At 39.8% G+C, this 25,631-nt stretch overlaps 1 protein-coding gene across 1 annotated transcript in view; it reads right to left on the reverse strand.

Annotated features, from left to right (window-relative positions):
* The window catches only part of tmem131 (transmembrane protein 131), a 33,995-nt gene extending 9,170 nt beyond the window's left edge, over positions 1 to 24,825 (reverse strand). Inside the window, exons 1-28 of the mRNA XM_028586923.1 lie at positions 24,510 to 24,825; positions 21,614 to 21,675; positions 20,924 to 20,964; positions 17,908 to 17,976; positions 15,600 to 15,720; positions 11,717 to 11,833; positions 11,497 to 11,619; positions 11,307 to 11,387; positions 10,040 to 10,190; positions 9,872 to 9,928; positions 9,715 to 9,776; positions 9,521 to 9,629; positions 8,465 to 8,573; positions 8,198 to 8,351; positions 7,925 to 8,095; positions 6,843 to 6,953; positions 6,306 to 6,440; positions 5,338 to 5,442; positions 5,155 to 5,241; positions 4,686 to 4,838; positions 4,520 to 4,595; positions 4,298 to 4,412; positions 4,033 to 4,171; positions 3,505 to 3,614; positions 3,342 to 3,414; positions 3,028 to 3,179; positions 2,717 to 2,859; positions 1,726 to 1,912 (exon numbers count right to left, since the gene is read on the reverse strand). Coding sequence (XP_028442724.1) covers positions 1,726 to 1,912; positions 2,717 to 2,859; positions 3,028 to 3,179; positions 3,342 to 3,414; positions 3,505 to 3,614; positions 4,033 to 4,171; positions 4,298 to 4,412; positions 4,520 to 4,595; positions 4,686 to 4,838; positions 5,155 to 5,241; positions 5,338 to 5,442; positions 6,306 to 6,440; positions 6,843 to 6,953; positions 7,925 to 8,095; positions 8,198 to 8,351; positions 8,465 to 8,573; positions 9,521 to 9,629; positions 9,715 to 9,776; positions 9,872 to 9,928; positions 10,040 to 10,190; positions 11,307 to 11,387; positions 11,497 to 11,619; positions 11,717 to 11,833; positions 15,600 to 15,720; positions 17,908 to 17,976; positions 20,924 to 20,964; positions 21,614 to 21,675; positions 24,510 to 24,678 — 3,182 coding nt within the window. The 5' untranslated portion in view covers positions 24,679 to 24,825. The remainder of the gene's footprint in view (positions 1 to 1,725; positions 1,913 to 2,716; positions 2,860 to 3,027; positions 3,180 to 3,341; positions 3,415 to 3,504; positions 3,615 to 4,032; positions 4,172 to 4,297; positions 4,413 to 4,519; positions 4,596 to 4,685; positions 4,839 to 5,154; positions 5,242 to 5,337; positions 5,443 to 6,305; positions 6,441 to 6,842; positions 6,954 to 7,924; positions 8,096 to 8,197; positions 8,352 to 8,464; positions 8,574 to 9,520; positions 9,630 to 9,714; positions 9,777 to 9,871; positions 9,929 to 10,039; positions 10,191 to 11,306; positions 11,388 to 11,496; positions 11,620 to 11,716; positions 11,834 to 15,599; positions 15,721 to 17,907; positions 17,977 to 20,923; positions 20,965 to 21,613; positions 21,676 to 24,509) is intronic.
* Positions 24,826 to 25,631: the final 806 nt, after the last annotated feature.

Raw genomic sequence — 25,631 nt, forward strand, 5'->3', positions numbered from 1 at the left:
GTAAAGGCAAATAATAGAACAGTTACAACAGTCTGGTAAGTTCAGAAAATGACATCACTTTACTGTAATGCAGCCTTTAAAACCAGGAAAAGACAACACTTATGCCATATCACAATATTACGATATCCAAAATCTAAGACAATATCTAGTCTCATATCACGATATCGATATAATATCGATATATTGCCCAGCTCTAGCTACATTCCATTCAGGTGTGCCAGTTTCAGGACCATGACACATGCCGGTGACTGACTGGCATGGTATGCTGTCTATGGGCTATAAATAGAACAAAACCATCAAATCCATAATTGTTCTTAGTTTCGCCCTGTGCTTTGCTTTTCCTGTTATGACAAATAAGAGGAAACACCTGTATGTTCTACCATTAAGTGTACCATCCATGGGTGTGCAGGGCTTTAAAAACATGACACTCAAGTTAAATATTAAGAGAAAATACATTTAAATTACAATTTAAGAAACTTTTTTGTTTTTTTTTATTTAATTGTTTGGAGTTTAAAGTTAACAGTGTTTCCTCTATGTTGATAGCATAGTGGCGAGGTGCCACGGTAAAATTTCCAGCACCACTGTATCAGAAATAGGGCAGACGCACAACAGGGTTTCCGCTATGTACATCATGCACCACCGTTCCTTCGGCTGTTTATGAAAAGTGATAAAGTCGTAGAGCCGTCTGCTCTACTGAACTCAAGCCAACTGTAATCCGCTCTCTCTCCCCCTAGGGTGAGCAGAGCAACTGGAACAGTGACAGGACATCATCACTCGCAAAGTCATGGCAACCAAATAAACAACAGGGCGAGTACTACTTCACTCAATAGCTTCTTTCCGACCAAGTAGTTACAGGAACGTAGTTATAGGAACAGTCCACTTCTAAACATTTCTACTAACTACTCTCCCCCAAAACTGTTTTTTACCATTTGCATTCACACTGTATTAACGTTACTGTTTTAAAACCATTTTCCAGGTTAGTGGGGGTGCATACCGCTAAAAACCAACATGAAAAACGTAGCTAGTAATGTTCACTCAGCGTTTAGTTTTGTTGTTAAACTGTGTGTAAAATGAGCGGTGACGTTAAATCACCCTATGGTACCATCTATTTACTGGAGGGTTTCAAGGGAACGGACGGCAGCTAATATTAGCAGATAAGCCCGTACACTGATGTCCAATCCCCCCGCCAACACTGAAAGAAATTCTAGAGGAAACACTGATTAGTATCACAGCAAAGCAGAATTGAACGTCAAACTTGTGGTGGTGTCCTACAGTGACTTTTATTTTTAGAATGACAGCTTTGTTGTCAGAATGATGATATCTCTCACAGGCACCTTTGTCTAGGTAAAAAAAATAGCACTAGAACTGGAACCAGAGACGTTCTTTTCCAGCTAACATTTGAGTATTGTTTTTAATTTGTAAAAGGGATAACAAGTGTTCAACTAATGAGTGAATGGGTGTCCATTTTGAGAGTGGACTCGAACTTTAAGAAGAAGAAAAAAAGGCCTGAGGGGAGCAAGCACAAGCTGCAGAGAGACAGAGAGTCAATTCATCCTCTTACTGAGGGCTTACTCAGCCAGAAAGGCTGAGAACAAGTATTAATAGAGCTTCTGGGACACACACTGAAGTTCCCATATTTGTGTGCCGCTCCTCAAACTGCAGGGTCAAATCAGACACAGTGAAATATATAACTGACAAAGAGAGATAACATGTTTGTTCACTCACAGTATGATGAGGTCTTTTGAAGCATTTGGCTTAAGTGAAAATTCTTGACAATTGAGAACTTTGAATCCATATCCTTCACAGACTTGTCCGTTGATTTCTGCCGATTTGATGGTGATTGGGAGCAGGCCCGTGTTCTCCACTCTGAAGGTTCTTCTGAGAGTGAAGTTTGGCTCCTTGACTTTTGTCTCTGAAATAAATGAAGGGATAATAATGTATGGACATTGAATATATTGCAACAGAGACAGAAAAGTACATCATTATTTGGAGCGCTTAAGTCATTTTTATAACTTATCTTTCAGACAGAATACACAATTTTATGGTATTTTTTATTGGGGTCAACTGAATGTTTTTATTTCATCACTCTGTGGTTAATGTGTCGAGTGCACAAGCAAAGTGTTCAGAAATTGTTTAGGACAATTTCAAAGTGTATCAATGCATGAAAAGTATGCATGAACTTGAATGCTCTTCTTGTTGGTCTGTTTTTTTTGTGTGTGGCTTTGACCAAAAGATTAGGACTGTAATACGTTAAGGACGTATTTTAACAATAATGATGTCTTGTAATATGAAGAAACAGTGTTTGTACAATAAGGTGTTCTAAGTTCTGGAAAATGGAATTCTGTTTATATAATGTATGACATTCTGATTGTGCTTGTTATAGACATTATACACCTTATTAAATATACTGATTTGGATAGACTCCAAAAGTAATACACCTAGTCAGTGTTACTAGGTCAGTGGTTACACTCACTGTGGTAGTAGCCACTTACATGATAAAGTTACACTGAAAGTAGCAGTTGTACTTCCTGATGCGACAGGGGGAAAAGTGGCTCCAGCAATTTCAACACGTATGACATATATATAATGCGGCTTTATGTAAATTAAAGTGTATTAAATCACATCTGGATTTTATCTGGAAACAAGGCATCAGAAATGGAAAGTGTAAATGGGGGCCATGGTGACACTGATCTGGACCACAGCAACACAAACTCACTCTCTGTGCAGTCTTTCAGCAGGGCCTCAGTCATCTTGAACCTCAGCGAGCTGCCTTGTCCCGGAGGCTTCCCTGCAACTTTCAGACTCTCCATTGTACCTCGGCCATGAAGTATGATTGTGTCGATCACGGTCAGATTGTTCCTAAACAGATTCCCAATTTCAGGAGAGAAATGCATATTTACTAATGGTTCAAGGTTAATTTATTGCCATTCTACATCACAGGGTTGCACAACGAAATGCAAGTTGTAGTCCCTTAATGCTACACAAGAAAAAAAACACAGAACAGTTCCATTATAAAAGTGACATTACCTGACTATGAGGAGGGAGGAGACACTGTGGTTGCTGGTGGGAGTGAACCTCACGCTGAACGACTTGACTTCTCCGGGTAGCAGGAGGAGGTTGTACACAAAGGGTCTAGTTGATCCCTCTACGAACCCTGTACTGCTCTTCATTAGAGATGTCTGCCAAACAAACAGAGGGCCTGTTAGACACAAACAGCTTCCACATGCTGCCTACGTCATGGACAAGAGGACTGTGATTAGCAATGCAATTATATGCCAAACAGCTGGTCCTCTGAATGCCTGAACAGTGGGGAAGTCCATTGTCACTCTTGGAGCACTCACTTGATTTCTGTGAACCTGGAACTCTAAGGTATTTGTGTCAATGTTGATGTTGGACAAATTCCCTAATGGCAGCCTGGAAAATAAAATCAGAGAAGATCACTGTCAGAATAAGATGAGGGGGATAAAGAATCAGATACGTGCTGAGCTTGTGGAGATTTCCCACCTGTCAGCCAGCTTTCCAGAAAACACAGATGGGTTGGGCAACAGCGCCAACGGGAGAACCTGGACATAGACGAGGACATCGGCAGGATTCTGCAGAATCACCTCCTCTTCCTGCGGAGATACAAAAAGATGTCCCACCTCAAGTTCCAACACAGGACATTAACAACACCTTAAGACATTCCTGCTTGTGATGATTTGATTCAAAAATCACGATGTATCAAGATGCGTCACCTCCTCAATATTATTATATATTGCCACACATGGTTTTCATCAACACATTCAAGCAGTCAGATAAATATGAACTCCCCTTTCTATTGTATCTGCTCTTAAAAAAGAAACGTTCTGAATCTGGCGGAGTCTGAACACCGCAGACAACAGACAAAAACAAAAAAAGCAGAAACCGAAAAATTAACAACCAACATCAGTAGGCAATAATCAATTAAGGTCTGCCACTGCATCGACAGAGGCGATGCGATGATTCATTTCAATGCCCCTACTACTAACAAGAGGTGGGTTGTTTTCTACTCACAGACGAGCTGTTTGTGTTGGTCAGAGGGAACATAATGCGTTGGGAGGAGTTGACCAGTGAGGGCCAGGTCAAGTGTGCCGTTATTTTAGCTTGCACGTTTTTCTGGAGGTCCGTGTTGACTTCAAAGACAGCTTCAATCCTTTAGTAAGAAAAAGAAAAAACATCTTGTGACATGCTGTAAATAGCTCGTTGGTGTGAAGCAACTAATTCAACAGTAAAATGTGATAACCATAGCCCAAGGATCACTGAATCCTAATATACTTACTTGTGTCCTGAGCGCTCTTTCAGCTCTTTCCATCGCCTGAGGAGTTTCTGATGGAGGTCGACATCAGCGTCCCAGATATCCTCCTGTAACGCCAGCCCATGAGGCTTGGACTCAGCTGTGGAAGGACAAGGTTTTTTGTTTTAATTTTGACTCTTGTTTTGTGAGATTTGAACATTACACAAACTTTAAAAAAAAAAAAAAAAAAAAAAAAAAAAAAAAAACATTTAAGCACAAATGGCAGCCCCACATAACAGTGATCACCACACTGCAAGCTGGCATCAAAATAAATATTTGCCACCTGAAAAAGATGGAGGAAAGAAAAATAAGTTTATGTTTAGAAGGACACTTATGGCTCACTAATGTTGCTCAGCGAGACAAAGGGGGCTACCTTAGATTTACGTCTTGGCTCCAGCTCGTCTTTGTTGTTGCGGAGCCGTTTATAATAGAAACGTATATCTTCAGTCAGGGAGCGGATCTGCTGTAACCTCACTTTCTGAGTAAAAGAGCTCTGTATACTGAAGCTTTGATGAACAACTTTCCCCTAAAGGAAAACACACACACACACACACACACACACACACACACACACACACACACACACACACACACACACACACACACACACACACACACACACACACACACACACACACACACACACACACACACACACACACACACACACACACACACACACACACACACACACACACACACACACACACACGTCAGGAGCCATAACACCTCAGGCTTTGTACAGGAATGTAGGCTTGGCAGATGATACTTCATCTCATCTTCTGCTTGTTGCCGGTACAGATGTGAAATCTTACCCATGAATAGATGTTAGTGTTACTTACTGGAAATGAAGGTGGTAAAATTATGTGCTTAGGAGAGCTGTTTAATGTACCCACAGCTATGAGAGCTTTCACCGGGATGGTTAATATCTGGGAGGAAAAGAAAAGTCACAATTCAACTGAATGCTGCTTGTGCATTTCTTTAAAAAGAACGGCCATAAACAGCAGATTTCACTGACTACTTACCTCATAATCTGTGGTGATGTGTATGGCTCCATCATACATGCCCTCCAGTGCCTTGGCCACAAGTGTCACTCTGAATGCTGCATAATAGCCAGATGCTAATATCACCTTTATAGAGACAAAAAAAAGTGTTAGGGTTTTTTCCCACGGTGTGCACGTTACAGATTCTTAACATGAGGAAGCGGTTAGCTGTAAAGTACCTTTTTTATAAAAATGAGTCTAGAAAGGTCTACTGATGCTTCCTCTCCTTGTTCTACTTTTTTTTTCCTTCTCTTTGCGGCCATCTTTCTATCTGGTGTTCTTCATTTCTTGTGCTTCATGAGGCTTTTTCTGATCCCCAATTTAATTGTGCGTTTACCTGAACCAGCTCAAGTCAGCACTGTCAGTGTGTGAGTTTGTGCATGTCTTCTGCAGCAGCACTACACAAGTAAGAAACTAAAAATAATACCATTAATTCATGCTAGCAAATGTTTGCACAAGCATAACCTTAGCAAGGTAGTTGCAAGCTAGCAAAGAAGCTAGTAAAAAATAACTTTCAACTTGGCATTGTGACACAATGTGACTAATAAGATAAATAACCTCAGACAGAGAGCAGTGAGGCAACACTGCAGAGCATAAGTATAAGTTGCAATGTGACCAATTTTTCTTCAGTCTCATGTGCCCCCCCCAGGCGTACATGGTGGCTCTTGTTTGCAAGCCATAAATAATCCTTGAGAATAAGAGACAACTGATATTGTGTTTGAGAATTTAATTGCTTTTTGTCTCACCCAAACTAGACCCAGCAGGTTTTTTTTTGGGTTTGCCACGGCACAAGCCTTTTTTTCTGGATTGCATTAGATTGGTGACACTACTCTCTACCAACTCCCATCCTTTTTTTTGATGGAGTTTGGGATATATACCAAAGTTAGTGTCATGATGATCAGAACACAAAACCAAAAAGCAGCTCGGGACTGACACTGCAGGGGTCTTACGGTTTTGTGATGGGAGGCTGAGGTGTTGTGCAGCTCTCGCAAGCGACTCAGGGCCACTGTTGCGTTTCCTTTCTCCGTCTTCAGCAGCTCCATGGAAAGGCTGTCTCCTGTGACCAGCCAGGATTTGATCTCCAGCTGGTGGGCACAAAGCAGTTTAAAAAGGACAGAAAGGACCAAACTGTACACTGCGATCCTTTTGCTGAACAATGCGTGACTGTACTTTTTAATTGCTCAAATGCATTATATCACCTGCCACTGTGGAAATTAGTATGTTAGCCTAAAGGCTCATGTTGCGGCAAGTTTAACTGTTGTGCTGGAAATATTTGAAAGCACAAGGCAGCATATTTAAAAAGGCCCTGTACAATATACAATGGACCTACTGTAACTGTGTACTGGACAATGAACTGAGATAATCACACAGCAAGTAAGTTCAGGTTTAAGTAAGTTCTTTTATTTTCTCTTACAGGACAAACTATCTAATCTGCCACTGTTTTATGTGTAGTGTAGCAATACATGCAGTATGCTGCGTGATCTCACCTCTATGGGATTACTGTTGACCACTACAAATGTGATGCTGCTGGTGTCTGTTGCACTGCGAACACCAAAGTCCAGGATGTTCTCCTTCAGACTGGGAGGCAGGACCAGTGGCTGTTCACACAAAAACAAACATTACACAGACGCAAATCACCAAGAATCATTCTGCGTTACAAAGACAAAATGAAGTAAATACATACTTTGCATACAAATCGAACTTCTGTTTTACTATATAGAGAAGCATCGTGTAATGTTTAAAAATGTCTAACTTCTAATGCTTTTTAAATGTGCAGTAACTACAGACATAAAGCTAAAAACCAAGTCAAACTGCAGTGGATAAACTCTGGTTGTGTAGTTACTGCATTCTGGCCAACCTTATCTAAAGCTAAAACAAAATTTACCTATTGATTTTTTTCATACTGGTCAATAACAAATATCAATACTGACAAACTGATAGTAATTCAGTTTGTTATTCTACATAACCAAAAGAGGCAGCAATTAAAATCCGGTCACAATGGAGAGCTAAATCCCTGCAGCTAAACTGTTGCTAAAGGTAACTAGCTTAGCAGATCTCAGTAGCTTCCACCTCAGCTTTTGACTCTAGTGGAATCCACGCAATTTGGCGGGGTTAAGCTATTTTTGGTGGTTCTGGCATCATGCGCCCTTGGACACCCCATTCCTACCCCCCTCGGAAGCCCTGTGCCTTTTTTTTCCAATTTCACTGCAGAGTTAATGCGCTCTACCATTGTAGGGCAGTATCATATGAAGAATACAGACTGTCAATGTAATGAACACGACAACACTGATAAATTAATGAGCTCTGTTCAGTACCACTTTGATGGTAAGTGAATTCAATTCAATTTTATTTATAGTATCAAATCATAACAGAGTTATCTCGAGACACTTTACAGATAGAGTAGGTCTAGACCACACTCTATAATTTACAAAGCCCCAACAATTACAGTAATTCCCTCAAGAGCAAGCATTAGCAGTGGCTATTGCGACAGTGGCGAGGAAAAACTCCCTTTTAGCTGCATATGAAGAGGATTCTTTTTCTCTAAATAAATTGTTTGTTTTTTGTGTACCTCCAAGAAGCCTGTGTAGGCCCGGACAGGCAGGTGGAACTTGGATGCATTTGTGATCAGCAGGATATTGCTGTCTATGTGAATGGAGGGTCGGACCGGCCGGAAGAGGAGGGAGAAGACGTAGCGTGACCCGTGTGGGGGGATAAGGATGGGTGCACTGAAGTTCTGCACCTAAAACAGAGAGAGAAAACGAGAGGTCATATTGCCCATTATACATATATTACACTTCACAATTAGATTGTCGCCCTGTTAACCCTTTCTGGTAACTCTCACATTAAACATGGTTTTGGCCTCTTCTGGCAGGGAAACATTGTGTAACCGGATGGCAAAGCTGAAGGCATTTGTGAGGAATATAGGTCTGTCCACTGGGTCGACGGGGCTGTCCCTGATGTGGAACAATGTCGCTGTGTGGTCAAAGCCCAGGTAGCTGCCAGAAGAGAGAAACCTTTTAGAACTAAAACTCTTATAGGAACATTTGTATCCCTTATAACACATAAAGCCACACCCACTCTCTCAATGTAGAGCCACAAAACAACTCACCCATCTAAAACTTCCGCCTGGTAAGGGATTTCAAGCTTGGAGTAACTCTTTTCTTTCGCTTTAACAGTTATCTTTCCAGAGAACTGATATGGTCTTCTCGCTTTTGAGGCTGCAACCCAAAAACAAGATCGAAACAGCGGATAACTGCACTGCAGAAGCCTACAAGGCCTCACAAGAGGAAGTTGTGCAATACTCTAAACCAAAACATGTAAGAAATTGCTTGAGTAAGGACATGATGTAAAACTCATAAAGCTAAAGAATGTCCAAATCATTACTACTAAACAGTCAATATGTATTACAGGACACGCACAAAGGAAAAAATATGGACTTCTGATCCTTTTAGTTTTTATTTTTACCCAAGAATATGAACAAACCTAATGGATTCCTTCTTAAAAAGGAAGTAGAAGCAAACCACTGTTCACATCTGTGTCTCTGTCAGCCAGTAAAGACTTAGAAGAGGAACTGACATCATGCAGGCTTCACACTTTAGAACTGCCTGTTCAGAGTTTCCTCCTGTTAAGAGCCTGTGTTAAGTCAAAATGGTGCATCTAACTGCACTATTTGAAAATGAAGAAAAGCACTTTTAAGGTTTACGATCTGTGTGGCTAACTGCCTGCATCATATCCACAGTTGGAGGGCGTGGTGCTGGAGCAGGCATATGAGATAGCTCAGGTTGGATATGGCTTTCAATTTTTAACTTTCCCAACTGGATTTCCATTGATTGTATGTCACAAGCGTAGCTGTTTGCAATGAAATTCCCTCAACAAAAAAAAACCAACATTATATAATGAAATGTATGCTCAGTTTCCTGCAAGCTACAATAAATGCAGTCAAATACAGAAGTCCTGAAATAAATCATAAGTGCTTGTTATTTAGCCTACCCTCAATTACAAATAAATGATAAGTGAACAAAATAATAGAAACACCTGTCAGTACTACAGCCTCCAAAATGATCATACAGTTTAATCAACACCTCTGTCAACAAAAATGTAACATTATAACCTCCACGTTTCAACAGAAGTGTAAAAACTCACCAAATAAAAAAACACTGCTTACCGTCAAAACTTATACTTGCAACTTTGGTATATCTGCTCTCTCCAGCTTTCAGTGTGACTGCTTTGAAATCTACTGTGACTGCTTCATTTGACGGTGTTGTGCGCACACTCTGTAAAGCGTAAATAAAGGTTGGGGTTACATGAGGGTTAGAATAACAGTTTGAAGATTTCTAAAAGGCTACCAAGGATACCTACTGTAATTGGAACATCTTTTGTTCCTGAATTTAAAAGGTGTACATTCAGCAGTTTTGGACGATCTGTAAGACAAAGTGGTTGGAAAAGAGAACGGAGGAGTGAGCAAGAAGCCCGGAAAAGATGTGCAAGAGGTACCTTCTGTTGTAAATCTCCATACCTTGTGACCGCAGTGTACCAAAGTCAAGCATCTCTGTGGAGGCATATATACCAGGGGCTGCAAAAAAAATAAGTACAAAGAGAAAAATGTTTACCCAACGGACAAAACTGAGTATTACAATAAATGTATTGTAGATAATAAAATGTGACAAAGTTTTGGTAAGCACACCTGATGTGACTTCCACCTCTACAGGGAGAATGATGAACTGGTCTTCATTGGGGGCATTGGTTTTAATTCTGATGAAAGCCGTGTGGTTGTCGGCATCTCTCGACGAGAAGCTGGCTCTCATCACCCCCTTTGTCTCGAATGGAGGAATTTCCTGGAGGGAGAGGGTCAGCATTAGGGCTGGGTATCGCCACCAATTTCCTGAATTCATTTGATTCCGATTCACAAGGTCCCTTTCTATTAGAGTTACAATTTAATTTGAGGTTTAGCCTCCCCAACATTTTGCCTAACTTTGGAGCGTTATTTAGCATGACGTGAATTCCTTAGATCGTCTAGATTCACATGAAACCAAAATCTTTAGTCTGGCTTTAGAACGGAGTCTCCTAAGAGATTGAGCTCAGGATTTTATTAAAAAGGAACACGCCGACTTATTGGGAATTTAACTTATTCACCGTAACCACCAGAGTTGGACAAGTCGATACATATCCTTCTCATCTCCGTGCGTGCTGTAATGCTGTCTGACGGCTCCAGCATCATCAGGCCAGCACAGAACATGCAGGTGAATGGTTCCAGTAATCCTACTGCTCCGAATAAGTGACAAAATAACACCAACATGTTCCTATTTACATGTTGTGATTTATAGAGTCACAGCGTGTACAAAAAACAACGTAACATGAGACACAGCCATCTTCTAACTGTAAATAAACAGGGAACTATATTCTCAGGCGGAAGAATATAGTACTTGGGCAGAGTGATATGCTCGCAGCAAGCCTGTCTGAGAATATAGTTCCTGGTTTGTTTACTGTTAGAAGATGGCTGTGTCTCATGTTACGTTGTTTTTTGTACACGCTGTGACTCTACAAATCACAACATGTAAATAGGAACATGTTGGTGTTATTTTATCACTTTTGTCACAATTGGGAGCAGTAGGCTAGTTGGAACCAGTTATCTGCAGGATCTGTGCTGGGCTAAGCTAATGCTGGAGCCGTCAGACAGCGTTACAGCACGCACGGAGATGAGAAGGGTATGTATCGACTTTTCTTACTCTGGGGGTTACGGTGAATAAGCTAAATTCCCAATAAGTCGGCGTGTTCCTTTAATCAATATTGGACCATTCAAATGAAGATCCATTTTTTTCTTTAAGCCCAGCCCTAGTCAGCATGGGTGAAAGTGACAAAACTTTGACCTCCGTTAGTTATAGTTCATCTTCAAAACAAAGTAAGACTCGACACAAACACTGGAACAAAAAAAAATGAGACGTGGAACTAACCCATAATTTAAGAGTCCCTGTTTGTTGACCCGTGGGAAGCTCTAGATGAAGATCCCCGCCACTGGAGTACATCTCAACAACCTGGAGTAAGACATGGAAAAGGAACTCAATCCACCAATTAAACAGCTGTTCCATCCCAAAAAACAATGTGCCAGTTTAACAATAAGAGACTCTAATTACTCGACATTACCTGTAGTGGTTCACTGTACGGGTTGTGGATGTTTATTAGAGGTGAGAAGCTGCTGTTTACAGGGACTCGAGCCCCGATGAAGGGCCGCAGTCTGTAGGGGTTTGGGATGCCAACCCCGAAAACCTTCAGGACAGAGATAGAAAAGCTAAATTAGTCCCATTTCTCCTAGCACTAACTATTCAACTTGTGAAAATTAAGTGTTGTTCATTTTGCTTTATACCTGGTATGTAAACACTCCATGATGTGATGTATTAATAAATAAAGTGTTTTCTACGTTCCCAACTACTCGGGCGAGAAACACGACATCGAACGACGTGTTCCCTCCTGGTGGAATTATCTGTTGAAAGATACAACATACATGATGTGCAGTACAACAAACACAGAATGCAGCTTCTCAGAGTTCTTTACATGTACTGACCCCAAACCGCAGGGCTAATAACCTGAAAGATCTCAACACTGGCTTCCACCACTCCTGACCTTACAGATCCGCTGCTACCAAAACATTACAGCTGCACTCCAACTTTAGCATTTTGGTGGCGACTGTGGTTGCAAATGTGATGTTTTTTTTTTTTACCTAAGTTGATTCCCCTGAATACTTTCCTGTCTATTTATATCTACATAAACAGCTAAAATCTCTCTCTCTATATATATATCTATATAGATAGATAGATAGATAGATATATATATCTATATAGATATATATCTATATCTATATAGATATATAGTTAATTCATATACACTAAAATGTCATGTAGTAAGAGGTTGTACACAAAATGTAACAAAACATAACTTCTTGTGCCATCTCCGCTGCTGCAGAACGTTCACAGAGTCAAAAAAAATGCAGATAGTGGAAGGAGTACAATTCACTGCCCACCAGATAAAGGCTTGGTGGAAGTGCAGAAGCAAAAAGATAGAAGCATAATAGGAAACATACACTCTAACCTGTGCATTCTTATTTATTAAGGCAGGTTTTTTTCAGTCAGGAAACTCCTTCAAGCAGGAAACAATATATAAGCTGTGCCATTTTTATAAACGCATCCCAAAGGCATAAGGGGTGTGAATCTTCACCGGCCTCACAATTCAATTCAATTAGGATTATCCTGTCAACAATTCAAATCGATATCACGATGCATCACCTCTTCAATATTAATATATATTGCTACACATGGTTTTCATGAACAAATTCAAGCAGTCAGATATATATGAACTCCCCTTTTTATTGTATCTGCTCTTAAAAAAAGACACTTCCTGAATATAGCGGACTCTAAACGCAGCAGACAACAGACAAAAACAAAAAAAGCAGCTACCGGAAAATCAACAAGTAACATCAGCAGGCAATAATCGATTATGGTCGGTCACTGCATCGATGCAGAAATGCCCAGGTCCGAATCGCAATGCATCGATGCAATAATTCATTTCAATTTCCCCAAAAGGCATGGGCTTGGTTTCAAAAGTGTACATATATATCCTGCACATCCTGCATTAATATACACTTAAAACAAACTACTTCCTCTCCCTCTGCATGTTTTTGGGTAAAATACTATATAAACCTCTGCTGTATTCTTCAAACCATGTTTAGTTTCCATGATAGATATGATCGATAATCTTGTATTTACATCTTTATTTCAAAGTGCAACTTTTGATTGATGTTTTATTGAAGTGTCTTTTTAGGAAAATATTAACTTTAAAACTAAAATGACGGACTAAATAATCAGTTTCTTATCTGAAATATGCAGGGGAGGCGGAATACTTTTCTTTTGCTTAGATTAGTGTCCGCACAATGCACACACAATGTAATGCACACAGGAAATGGAGAAGCTACACATAGCTTGAAAACAATAAACCAAAAAAGAGAAACTGCTCTGGGAAAATCTAGGGGAGAGAAGGGGGGGGTCTTTGGATAAACATTTTTGCTTTAAATTTCCAAATTCTACAGTGGCAGTTGTACTCAAAAGTCACAGCTTAACTGAAAGTAAATTACATTAATTTGTTGTAAACTGCATATAGTTTATTTGGTTACACTTTACTTGAAGGTATCTAAATAAGAGTGACATGACACTGTCATGACACATGAACCCTAACTCTAACCATAACTTGTCATGACAAAAACCAAATGCAACACTTAATGACAGAAGCGTTATGTCATAAAGGTTTATGACATGTTTATAATGTCTAGGACACGTTCATGCCACTCTTATGTAGATACCTTCAAGTAAAGTGTAACCACATAAACTATGCAGTGTATACTTTAAAGTATCAGTACATAGCATGAAATTGGAACACATTTCTAAATATACACAGACAGTCACTTGGCAAGCTCTGATGCATAACACATGTGCCATTGTGACCAGTCAGGCAGAGATCTCTGGGGATTGTTGTCTCTAACTATATATAGGCTTGAGTGCATAGAAGAATCCTAGTGTATAAACAGACAATCCAACACATAAAACCATAGCAAAATAACACTAACACAGCAGAAATAAAGACTAGGTATGCATTGATTCCATGCAGTTAATAGCATGACATGTATTTGGAAATTATTAAAGAAAAACAAGATGGACGGGTCCAAAAGAAAGCTGTGACATATATTCTAGAGTTTAAGTCCTTGCAGAACCAAATTGGATATCAAAGTATAACAACTCTCTGAACTGCAAACAACCTGTAAGCCTGCTCTTAAATTTGCCAATAATTCAGAGAAACCTGATGGAATCTAGAGGCCAGCTCACCTATGTAAAATGATGTTAATTACTACATAAAAAGTATAGATCCAAAGATCTTACATTTTACCTAATCATGCCTAATGTCATCACTACAATCAAACTCTGAAATCTCTGGATCTGGCAGAAGTTGTCATTTTATCTACCCTATTATAGAAAGCCTTTATACAAACATATCCCATGACAGAGGACTAGCGGCGTCAGGTTGTTATCCCCAAAACCGCACTGAATTCTTTCCTACTGAATGTCTTTGTAAACTTGACTCTTATGTCCCAAAGTTAAATTTATTTTTCTTATTTCTTTTTTTATGCGCATTTATGCCCTAGAGACAAGACTATTACTGCTTAAACACCTTGGGCACACATAATAACAACAAGAGCAACAACAACCATCCTCCTCTTGACGACCTAACTTTTGTAATCAATGTTTTAAGGGTAAAACTACACAGTGTCCCTGCCCCACTTAAACAAGTACATGATGTGTGCAGCAACTACTGTGCTTAAAGCGACAGAACAGGTCTTTCCTGAAAAGGGTTAGGGTTACATGCAGTTAAGAAACCTGATCTGAACTGATCAGGATGTTTTTGTATTTACTATAGCTGGCAATAGCAACTTGAGGTTAAGAGAAAAAAAAAAAGGACATGGGAACGGGGAAAAAAGGGGTGAGCCACATAAAGTCAACAGGCCCTTCCCTTCATCATTTATTTTGGACCCATCCTCTTTGGACACTGCTTCCTGTGGGTTTAAATTACTATTTCAGTGTTTTCTACCAAATGCCAATAAAGAGTGTGTCACATGTTTAAAGATTGAGTAGACTATAACTTGATTATATTGCTGTTTACTTGTCCTAGTCTTGTCTACTTGTCTCTTTATACAGTGCCATTTTTCCCTTTGGTGTGGTCACATTTCTAATGACACGCAATTTGCATCGGGACTTCCCACTCGATTACTTTTCAGATTAGATTTACCTTTATTGTCATTGCACAGTACAGGTACTAAGACAACAAAATGCAGTTTAGCATCTAACCAGAAGTGCAAAAAAGCAGTAAATTGCAGAGTAATGTACAGAATTTACAGAATAGAGAATAGTTATTGCTGTTGATGCTTGAAGAAGATCCCCAAGTCTACTTGAGTTTAAAGCAAATAAAAAAGAAAGCAAATGCCACCTGAGAGACAGAAGGATACATTGTGTTTCCTGATTAGTTTTCACACTGATTTATTAATGTTTAAAAAGGTTGCATGATCAAGTAACATGGTAAGTTCAACAAACCCATGTGATTTAAACTAACAAGATAATCTGCACTCTATTATTAAGTTATTAAGCATTAGATGTGTTGTGACAACTAGACTCATGACAGAAATGGATCAATGCTAACAAAGTACTTACCCTATTCTGGAAAAAGGATGCGTGAAAATGTGCTGTTGTTGCCGATATTGATATCAAACTAATTTCTTCTGAGCTAGGATTATGTAAATATACTTTCTCCATTTTTGGCATTCCAACGGGCCTGCAAATGAAGAAAAAAAAGCCTTTGTAAGCGCCGGCAAACAACAACATATAGAAAGAAATTAAAAACTAAATGTAGAAGCACATAGGACACTAATAAAGTCACAATGACATGACATAAGCATTGACACAAAGGTGGAAACAGATTTAGATTTAAACAGACGATGAATGACAACACAACTTAAAGGGTCAACAAGTTTGTTGAATAATTTAACAATAAAAAAAACATGTTCTTGAAAATAAAGTCAAAGATGTGTTAAAGACAAGAAGAGAGACAGGAAACCGGTTTGGAATGTCATACAAATTAAGATGACAGACATCACCTGGTGATTAATGATGCACTTGACATTCCTCTGGGTTACCTTCCCAAAATTAATTTATTTTAAAAGGACCATAAGGACACATAAGTAGCTCTGCATGTTATAACCTATTCATTGTATATGCTGCACTTTACATTACTGCCAATCCACACCCAAAGCACATCATAAACTCTTTGATTCCTACCTTCCAAGCAGCACGTGGTTTCTTTCATTTCAATATGGGAGGGAAATCAACTCGTAGGGACTTTTTAATGATTCTCCCTGCTCACAAATGCAAAACCATGCAAAGACAAAGTAACTTTGGCTTAAGAATAAAAGCCACTGAATGTTAACTGTGATGGATTACTTCTAGGTCAGTTGATGAAAACCTGAAAAACCACTTGTATGGGTGTTGTCTTCCCATCCACCATGAATGTGTTGTCCTTCTGGGTCAAAATTGAAAATGAACTTTTTTTGGCACTTTTTCCAAGGTTTTTGACACTTCACACACATATTTTTGTCACTTTTCTCAACGCTTTTTTAAATTCATGGTCATTAAACCTAATTTAAATGACATTATACCCAATTTTTTAGTTAAAAAAAGCCGAAATTATGCATTGTTTTGACTAATAGTTAAGATCAGCGGATGTTGAGTGGATCAAAGACGGTTTTATGTCAAACTTTAGTCTTGACACCGTTTTGAAACCATTTAATTTTTTTTTTTTTCAAATGCTATAAAATTGAATAAAACACCCAAAATTCAATGAAAGTAATCATTAATTGTACCTGCGAAGATTGTTATATGGGTTCCATACAACGTACATCATGCATGCATGTTGTTTTGGGGCAATTTGGTTGTAAGAAACCCATATTGTTGATATAGAAAAACGGGTCAAATTTGACCTTAGGACAACACAAGGGATAAACAAAGTGGATAAAGAGGCATGTATGGTTTTTCCAACACAAGTAAGGCAGATGTAAACATGCCCATCTTCTTAACAACTTAAATGAATGGCATCTAACAAGTTGAGCCTCTATCTATGGGCTGATTTATTAAGACCTCTAATCCAATCCTGCTTGCCTTCCCAGTGTATTAGAGACGGGGTGAGAATTTCTCAAGGTTTCATTTTCATGCCCTTAAAACATTCACAGCTGATAAGTGGATTGTTTATTGAGGAAGTAGAACAGGAGAGGATAGGTTGAGCCATCTGGGTCACTCACTGTGACTTGTTGTAGGGGTACCCCACTCCTGTGACAGTTAATTAACCATTTGCACCCTGGTAAGGTAGGCTACACTTGAAGCTGGGTCATAACACATGGGCGTGTACACCCACTGTCAGGGTGGCATGTGATCCTGCAAGTCCTGCAGAGGTGAAGCTAGGTGCTGACGCTTAGGTTGAATGCTTTCTTTTTGAATGCTCATTTATTGTTGACAGGCTGAGGTTACTCACCTCAAGAGGTTTACTTTACATAATATAGAGAGTAAAAGGTCATACTGACTGAGCACCAGTCTGTAACTATCCACTGGGTTTTAAAAATGTTGTTAATATTATATCAGATGATGCTTTTGATTCAATATTTCCACTAAATAAGATTTAGGAGTGAAAAAGAAAAAAAGGCAACTTAAAATCACTAATGGCAGTGGCCAGGTTAGCTCAGTTGGTAGAGCAGGCGAACATATATTGAGGTTTACTCCTCGACGCAGCTGCATGTCATTCCCCCTCTCTCTCCCCTTTCATGTCTTCATCTGTCCAATGGAAATAAAGGCCTAAAACGCCCAAAAAAAAGACTAATGCAAGTGTCTCAAACTATGTGAAATATCATTAAAAAAGCACACATCACATGAAAACAAAATATTAAATTATTACAAGAATACATCAAACACTCACTGTTCGTGAAAGTCCAACATTGGAGGTTCGAATCGTATAGGGCGGCAGTTCCCACGGTGCGGGGATGTGCTGTGAGAGACATGCAGATGTGACAGCAGCAACAGCAAGCTAGGAAAAATACTCTCCATGTTTACTGGCATTTCAATCAAACGAGAGGCTAAACACACAAGCACAGACACCACAGTCTGGTCCCAGGCGACCACTCCCATATAGAGCGCCCTATTTCCATGTGTAAAATCTCCATGAAAAAAATAAATAAATCAACCGGACAAAGAAAAAAAAAAAAAACTATTTCTTCTTGTAATATTCAGAATGTGGAGTTTCTCTCACACAAAGGCAACTACTTTTGAGCATTGGTTACACCTGCCTGGTCGTTATGACATAGTCATGACTCCCCAAACCTGTTTAACAACAGGTGTATCTTAACAATGGATAGGGCCGTCCCCTAAAGGACAAAGGCGACATGCAACAGAACTGTGTAATGAGAGCCTTTATGTAAATCTCATGAAAAGAGAAGTTCAAAAGCAATGGGAATGTGGCACATAAACCAAGTTGATGTCATTTAATGGTTGAAAAGCAAACACCTGAATGTCACATGCTCTTTTTTTTTCACCAAAAAAAACAGTCGTGGGAAAGTTAACATTGCCACAAAAATATTACACGCGAGGAGACACTGTAGCTGGAATCTTTTTTATACTGGTCTTTCGCACCAGAATTGATGTGGTGGTACCTAACATCATCCACTAACAAATCACTTGTGTAATTACTCTAACCTGATCCTAGAGTCAGATATTTAAATCAATTTCACCTATTTACTACCAAGCCTATGCGTACGGGAGCAGACAATGGCTGTAGCGGCATTCTTCAGTAGCAGTAGCTCCTCCTGGATTATCTGTCATCTACAGCCTGTCTTCACTTCTCCCATTAATATTACATCTACTGACAAAGTTCTTGCCGAGTTAGGGTTTCAGATTGGAAACTGGCTGTGAATTCTGCGCGGCCTTTCGCTCAGCACTTCAGAGCTAATGCGTTGAATGTCAGGGTGTAATTGGAGTAGCGGGGAGGGGGGTGGGGGCCTCATGAGGAGGGCTGTGCCTCTTGGCCTCAGATCTGCATATGCCCAGTGTCAGGCTAACCTTAAGACATGTGCATTAAAAACAAACATAGTGACTATGAAACGCTATTGAATTCTTGTGGAATTGACTACCATATGTTGATATCATTCTTCACAAAAAGAGGAGCACACTGAGTAATAGAGAAGTGATAATAATTAACATACAAAGGCACTACACAAACACTACACAGACACACAATGAGGAAAAAAGGGGAACTTCAACATTTGAAAAACCTCACACAACACAAAACAGCAAAATACCCCCCCTCCCTCCCGCCCAAACTCAAGGGAGTGGTCATACTATGCCCGTGGGAGATAACATTTTTATGATTTAGAACATTGTGTACAAACAGTAAAGGCTTGTTATATGCTGCACTCCGACAAAACACAAGTGTAAAAGTAAGGACAGAGTAGTGTTTTCTATGCAGAGGCCACGATACAAAAACATGATGTTAAAAAGTCCACTGACTGACTTGCACATGTTCTCTGCCTTAAAAACAGTGTGTACTTCATTTCGAGCAGTTCTACCTGTTCGACACATAGCCACGTAGCCCTTCCCAAGCCCGCCACACACTCATTGTGGACTCATTTTACAGTTCTTAGACAGTCACAAAAGATCTCACAGTGTTAAGAGCACTCATCTGTCACACTTAGCTATGTCTGTCTCAAGGCGATCCTGACTGGGAGGCAATGTGACCTAACCATTGACACTTGTCAGGACCAGAGGTGAGGCTCCGTTGGTTGTAGTATTGGAAAAAAAAAAAACACAACCATCTGCCTGTCTGCTCCTCTCAGCCTCGACAGTGGGGGTACAACTGTCAAACTGATATTAGCTGGGTCTGCGGTGTGCGCTGCCAGATCTCTACTCTTCCAAGTAGCTGTGGCAGCAGAGAGGCACGCTGTGGTTTGGTTTGAGCAACAGATGACACAGACTGAGCCGTTTCCCTGACGACTCGTGTCACTAACAACACGTTTCAGAGAGCTGATGTATGGGTGGGATCTCAGGAATCTGCCTCTCTCTAATTGACTTCATGGCATCAAACATACTTGTTAGTGTTTTTAAGTTCTTGTTGTCATGTCATGTTTTTGTTATGGTTGGTAACGGATACTGTAGCCCGGCAGATAGTAATTAAATTCCTACCTAGGTTTGTTAGCCTTGACAAAATACAACAACTTTGTGTTCAAATGAAACTTTTTCACATTGGCTGAAAATTGTTACAGCACCATTTCAGCAGCAACTTTGTTGTTTTCTACTTGTGAATGTTGGTCACGTTAAAGCTGGAAGCATAATTCAGTGTGCTGTTGCTGTTGTTTTTCCATGTCAAATCAGTACAAGAAGGCTCTAAATACTATACAGTATAAGCTCCACTCATTTGGCTTGTGGCAACACTTCACAAAAGAATGCAACCCAGGTACAGTACGTAGAACAACAGCACCTGCCTACACCCACACTCATTTAATGCCATTTAGCTAGAAACACATTGTGGTGGTGTGGAGGGAGTGTGGGGAGGAGGTGGTGGCTCAGGTGAGCAGGTAGGGAGGGACTGATTGCTACAGCGAGTTGTCTAATCATGTTATCCCTTTAAAGCAGTAGTGAGCCGGAGCAAGCTCTTGATGGCCGACTGTGAGAGAGGAGACGTGGACACTGTGCGGTGAGCTGGACAGCGCAAGTTTTGCCCTCACGACCGAGAGCCTCGGGCCAAGTGGGAGCGAGGGAGCTCCAGACGGATTGTGGGACAATTCATTGCTGATGCAATCATCAAATAAAGAGCTGTGGCAAATATTCCTCCCTGTGTGTTTGTGGTTATCTGTGAACAGAGGTCTACAGCAGTGGAACTGCTACACACATATTTGTTTGGAGTTGGGGAGGACATTTATGAAGTGAAAAATATAAAAACTTACCTTTGTTGATGATATAAACTAAAATCAATGTCGGACTCTGCCTACAAACGAACAGAGACATAAACAATTATCTAAATGGGATTTAACTGGATGTTACATTAGGCTTATGTAGGGCTGGATGATTAATCGAAAAATAATCGAAACCGAAATTCAGAGCCTATAACCGACGTAATTTTACCAAGTCGATTATTTCGGTCTTTTAATCCTATTAATATTTCCGCGGCCACCCACTGTGTGTTAATGTACTTTCCCCTTAAAACATATTACGGCCGCCCCGTTTACATTAAAACTTAAATTACTTTTTTTATTTCGTTGTAAAATCTACAGTTGTAGATTTAAGTTCAGTTGTTTGAAATATTTAATAAATAAGCATTAATTGCTATCTGTGTGTGTTTCCTTATTTTAGAATCACAAAGATAGGATTATATGCACTCTTTCATTAGAAAAAATAACCGTGAACATATTTACAGTATAAGAAAAGATTTTTTTTTTTAAATAATCGTTCAATAATCGTAATCAAGGTAACTTCTTTGATTAATCGTGATTATGATTTTAGCCAAAATCATCAAGCCCTAGGCTTATGTCAACTTTTTTCTGTTCTGTAATGGTGTAAATGTTTCTGTAACTGTGGTGAGTTAATAGTTCAATTTGAATGGCAACAACAAGGCAAAAAAGTAATATAGCACTTACCTGTAAAAGGCTTCCCTCGCCAAAATGTAAAACTTCTAGAATTGTGTCTGACTGAATGAATGCTGTAGAAAAAAAGAATGACAAGAAGACTGTATAAGTATTATCGCCATCACCCATCATTAAAAAGGAGAACAATCTGTTTCTAATTACAGCAGAGTTTTGAGCATTTAACACTTATAAATACTGGAAGACACAGGAAGGGGAAACTATAGCATACATGTATCAAAAATAGCTTTCTGCTAATAACTCCTCCCAAATCACCACAGCAAAACTCATCAGTTTAGCCATCATTATATCTTCCTGAACCACAGCATTATATTATTGTTAAAGATAACTCCCTACTTGAACTTCAATCTCTTGTACTTTCAGAACAGACAAGAGACAAGAAAAAGATCAGGCTTGAGATCTTTGCCTACATGCTGCTCCACTTGGTGTGAAAGTTTGGTGGCTAGGCCATACCAAGAAGAAACAGTTCATCTACTACTAAGAACTCATCTGTTTTAAGGATATTATAAAGTGTCAGTCCATCGGGCACTTCTGTGTATGAGGCTCATATTGATTAGTCTCCAACAAAAGGATGAACCTAAAGTCAGCACACCCTCATATTGTGTGTTACACAGAGTTGTGTGTTAAAAAGGTAGTAAGTAATTAGTAATCACACTATTATCAACAGGATTTTCAGGCCCGGATGTTTCTTGCATTGGCTGTCATATGACTACCTCCGAGTAGAAATCTACAAGCTTGGAGAGGTTAAAATTTGACACCCATACTCAGCATTTAAAACGCTTCCCCTCTATTGTAAAGCTTTTCATCTGACACCACCGAAATACACAACTTGACAACAAGACAACCGTTTGCGGATCATGTTCACAGCACACTGTTAGTATGCTACGGAAGCGTAATGCATTCACTTGAGAAAAAAAAAAAAAAAAAGTATTTGCCCCGTCTTTCTGAATTAATGAGATAATTATCTCAGAAATTCTAAGATACATTTTTATGAAAAACAATCCGCTCTCTCACTGTCGCAGCAGGAACCGTACTCCATGCAACACACACAGCTTCTTTTAGGATTTTGAGGGGTCTCGTTAATTCAGAGAAACTTTCGGAGATAATTTTCTCGGTTATTCAGAAAAACAGGGCAAATATTTGTTTCTCAAGTGAAAGAAACCTGTTATAATGTTGGGCAATTAAACTGTTGCACTCCAATAACTCCTGCTAGTTATAACGAGTGTTTAAGATTAAAAACGCGTCAGTAGATCCAAGTGATCTAATCACTTGATGCAACAACTCAGTTTAATTTCCTTTTTAGATTCACATCACAAACAGCTAACATAGCCATTCTGCCACGGCTGAGCAGCTAGTCAGAGTTGGAGTGAAGTTTCCCAAGTTCAAGTCACCTCTTTTTGGTAAGTATAGAGTGGGAAGAAATAACTTTTCCTACTGTACCTCAGTGGAACATACAAGACTAAATAAGGGAAAGCCATGGTGAAAGTTACACTTGACTAGAGCCCCGAGTGCAAGACTACAGAAAGTGAAACTTAGTGTTTTCGATAACTGTGAATCATTACGGCTCGTTATTCAGAATATGGTCTCTACAAAACAATAAATAGGACTACATTCAAAATACCCTAAACAAAAATACTCTTTGATGCTTGATCCATCTGGCTTATTGAAGGTTTCTACCACATCCTCACATGCATTTTTGTATTTCTTCAATGTAATTTGTATTTTATGTTCTGTGAAACAAATAAACTAAACTAAACTGATCATGGAACAATGGATTCTTGGCGATTGCCAAACTGAAAGGAAGCAGGATGTTTTTATCATGTCTCTCATTTAAATCACATGTCATCTCTCCTGGCATGAGCTTGTGTAAATCTGCTAGTTGTGCTTCACTATTTGAATTATCTGTACATGTATAGATAGTTCAAATAGTGAAGCACAACTAGCAGTGATCTTGTTAACACTGACTCCATTTCCTAAGCTTGCAGTGTTGAGGTTGGCAGAAGCACGTCATAATAAGTGACACAATATTTGCCAAATAATCTCCTTTATCACCCAAGTGCATTTCTTGTTACATACATTCTCAAATTATGTTGCAAGTGCATGGAACCAATGTTACAATTTATAGGCACCGCACCAGACACGTTTCAAAGTTGGCACAGCTTTTGGACGTGGATTGCAGCTGTCCAGTAACGATTAGTCGACTTATCGCCGTGTGACCTGACATGGTCAGTAGATCTGACAGCTGGACACTTCAGTCCGCTCGATAAATAACACGCGGCTGTCATTCGGCCCGTGGACCGCTCAGTGCCAAGCTGGAACCAACCCAGGGTCCAAATCAAAACGCTCAGCCACGTATACAAATGCCCGTCACCTGACTGATTCAAGCATTTCCTTTATTGAGTGTAGTATGAGGAAGTAACGTTACTGTTAGGTAGGCTGGCGGCGATGTTACTACATTAATGTTGTCTGTTAATTTCAATGCATTAACATACATGATGTGCTAACATTAGTACTAGCGACGGTGCTAACAAGCTGCGCTTTCCGTCTGTGCTTTGTATTATTTTGCATGTGTGTTAGGTAACATTAGAGTGTTAGCCTAACTTAGCCATATATGGAAGGGATGACAACATGACAACAAGCTACAAACGAAGCTAACGTTAACTGTAACGGTAACGTAAAAGGTCACACATAGCAAACGAAAGGTAGCACTTTCATTCTAAACTAACGCTATGCTTCTTTGTATCATTTTTTATTAGCAATATTATTTGCAAGGTAAGCGGGCTAGCTGTGTTAAAGTTGGCCCGTAGAGGTAACCTCGACCCGCACCTCGTAGAAATGTCTACGGAAGTTAGCGCTAGCTTATGCGGACGTAGCCAGCTAAGTTACAAACCTTGTTTATTGGCCCGCGTCGTGTGAATAAAAGCAATAAATAACATCCTCAATATTCCGACACATGATGTTCTTGTTCTTGTGTGTGAGTGGCGAAAACTCTGGGCTCTTTCTTGACTCGCCATGCTGCAGTTCTTTCTAGGATAACAACCGAGCGAGTGTGCGGACATGCCCGTCTAAAGCTCCGCTGACTCTGTCAATCATAGCCGGGAGGACTCGGAGCTAACTAACTACTCAACAGGACGTCGGCCCTCTCTTCTTCTTCTCTTCCTCTCCATGTGTCCCAGGTTGCCCCCCAGCGGTGTATAGGCCTACTGCTGCCTGCTGCAGCGGAGGGACTCCATCACAACGAAGGACGTTTTGTCTTGTTATCGGGCTTTTGCCTGCTTCATATTAGTGAATTAGCTACTCCAACTGTGCAATATGTATGTATGTATTCATCCGTACCTTACTCATCTGTATATCTGTGTTTATATACTGTCTGTTTATATAAGGGTGTTTATTGGGTAAAAATGTTTGTTTTATTACTATTCTTATTATAACTATCTATTTTTTCTATTTCTTATACTTTATGTATATTTTCTCTCCTATGTCTACTTAATATGTATTTGTGTTATTCTGATGTGTGTACATTTTTTCAATCAATTTCTTTTGAGCTGCTGTAGCACAGGAATTTCCCCAGTGTGGGATTAATAAAGTCTATCTTATCTTATCTTATCTTATCTTGGTCTAGCACTTAAGTAGAAGTATAGCACTATTGGGCTTTATTTTTTTCATTATTCAGAGAGTGAGAGTCCCTGCGGCCGTTGTTAGTTGCTGGGCGCCAGTTGGATCTGTCACTTGCAAGTGCCTCCCAGTTGTCCTGGTTGATGGAGAAGACCTTAAGATCTCTCTTGATGACGTCTTTAAAGCGTAGGCAGGGGCATTGGTCAGCTCGCCATATAATAAGATTTTAGGGAGGCGAGAGTCATTCATTTGATAAACATGCCCAGCCCATCGGAGGTGGAGTTCACGAAGGATGGTGTACAGGTCACTGGAGCCAGTTCTCTCAAGTATGACAGAGTTTGGCACGTGGTCCTTCCAGCATACACCCAGTATGGAACGAAGGCAGCAAAAATGGAAG

Source organism: Perca flavescens, chromosome 9, assembly GCF_004354835.1.
Source record: "Perca flavescens isolate YP-PL-M2 chromosome 9, PFLA_1.0, whole genome shotgun sequence".
Taxonomy (NCBI): Eukaryota; Metazoa; Chordata; class Actinopteri; order Perciformes; family Percidae; genus Perca; species Perca flavescens.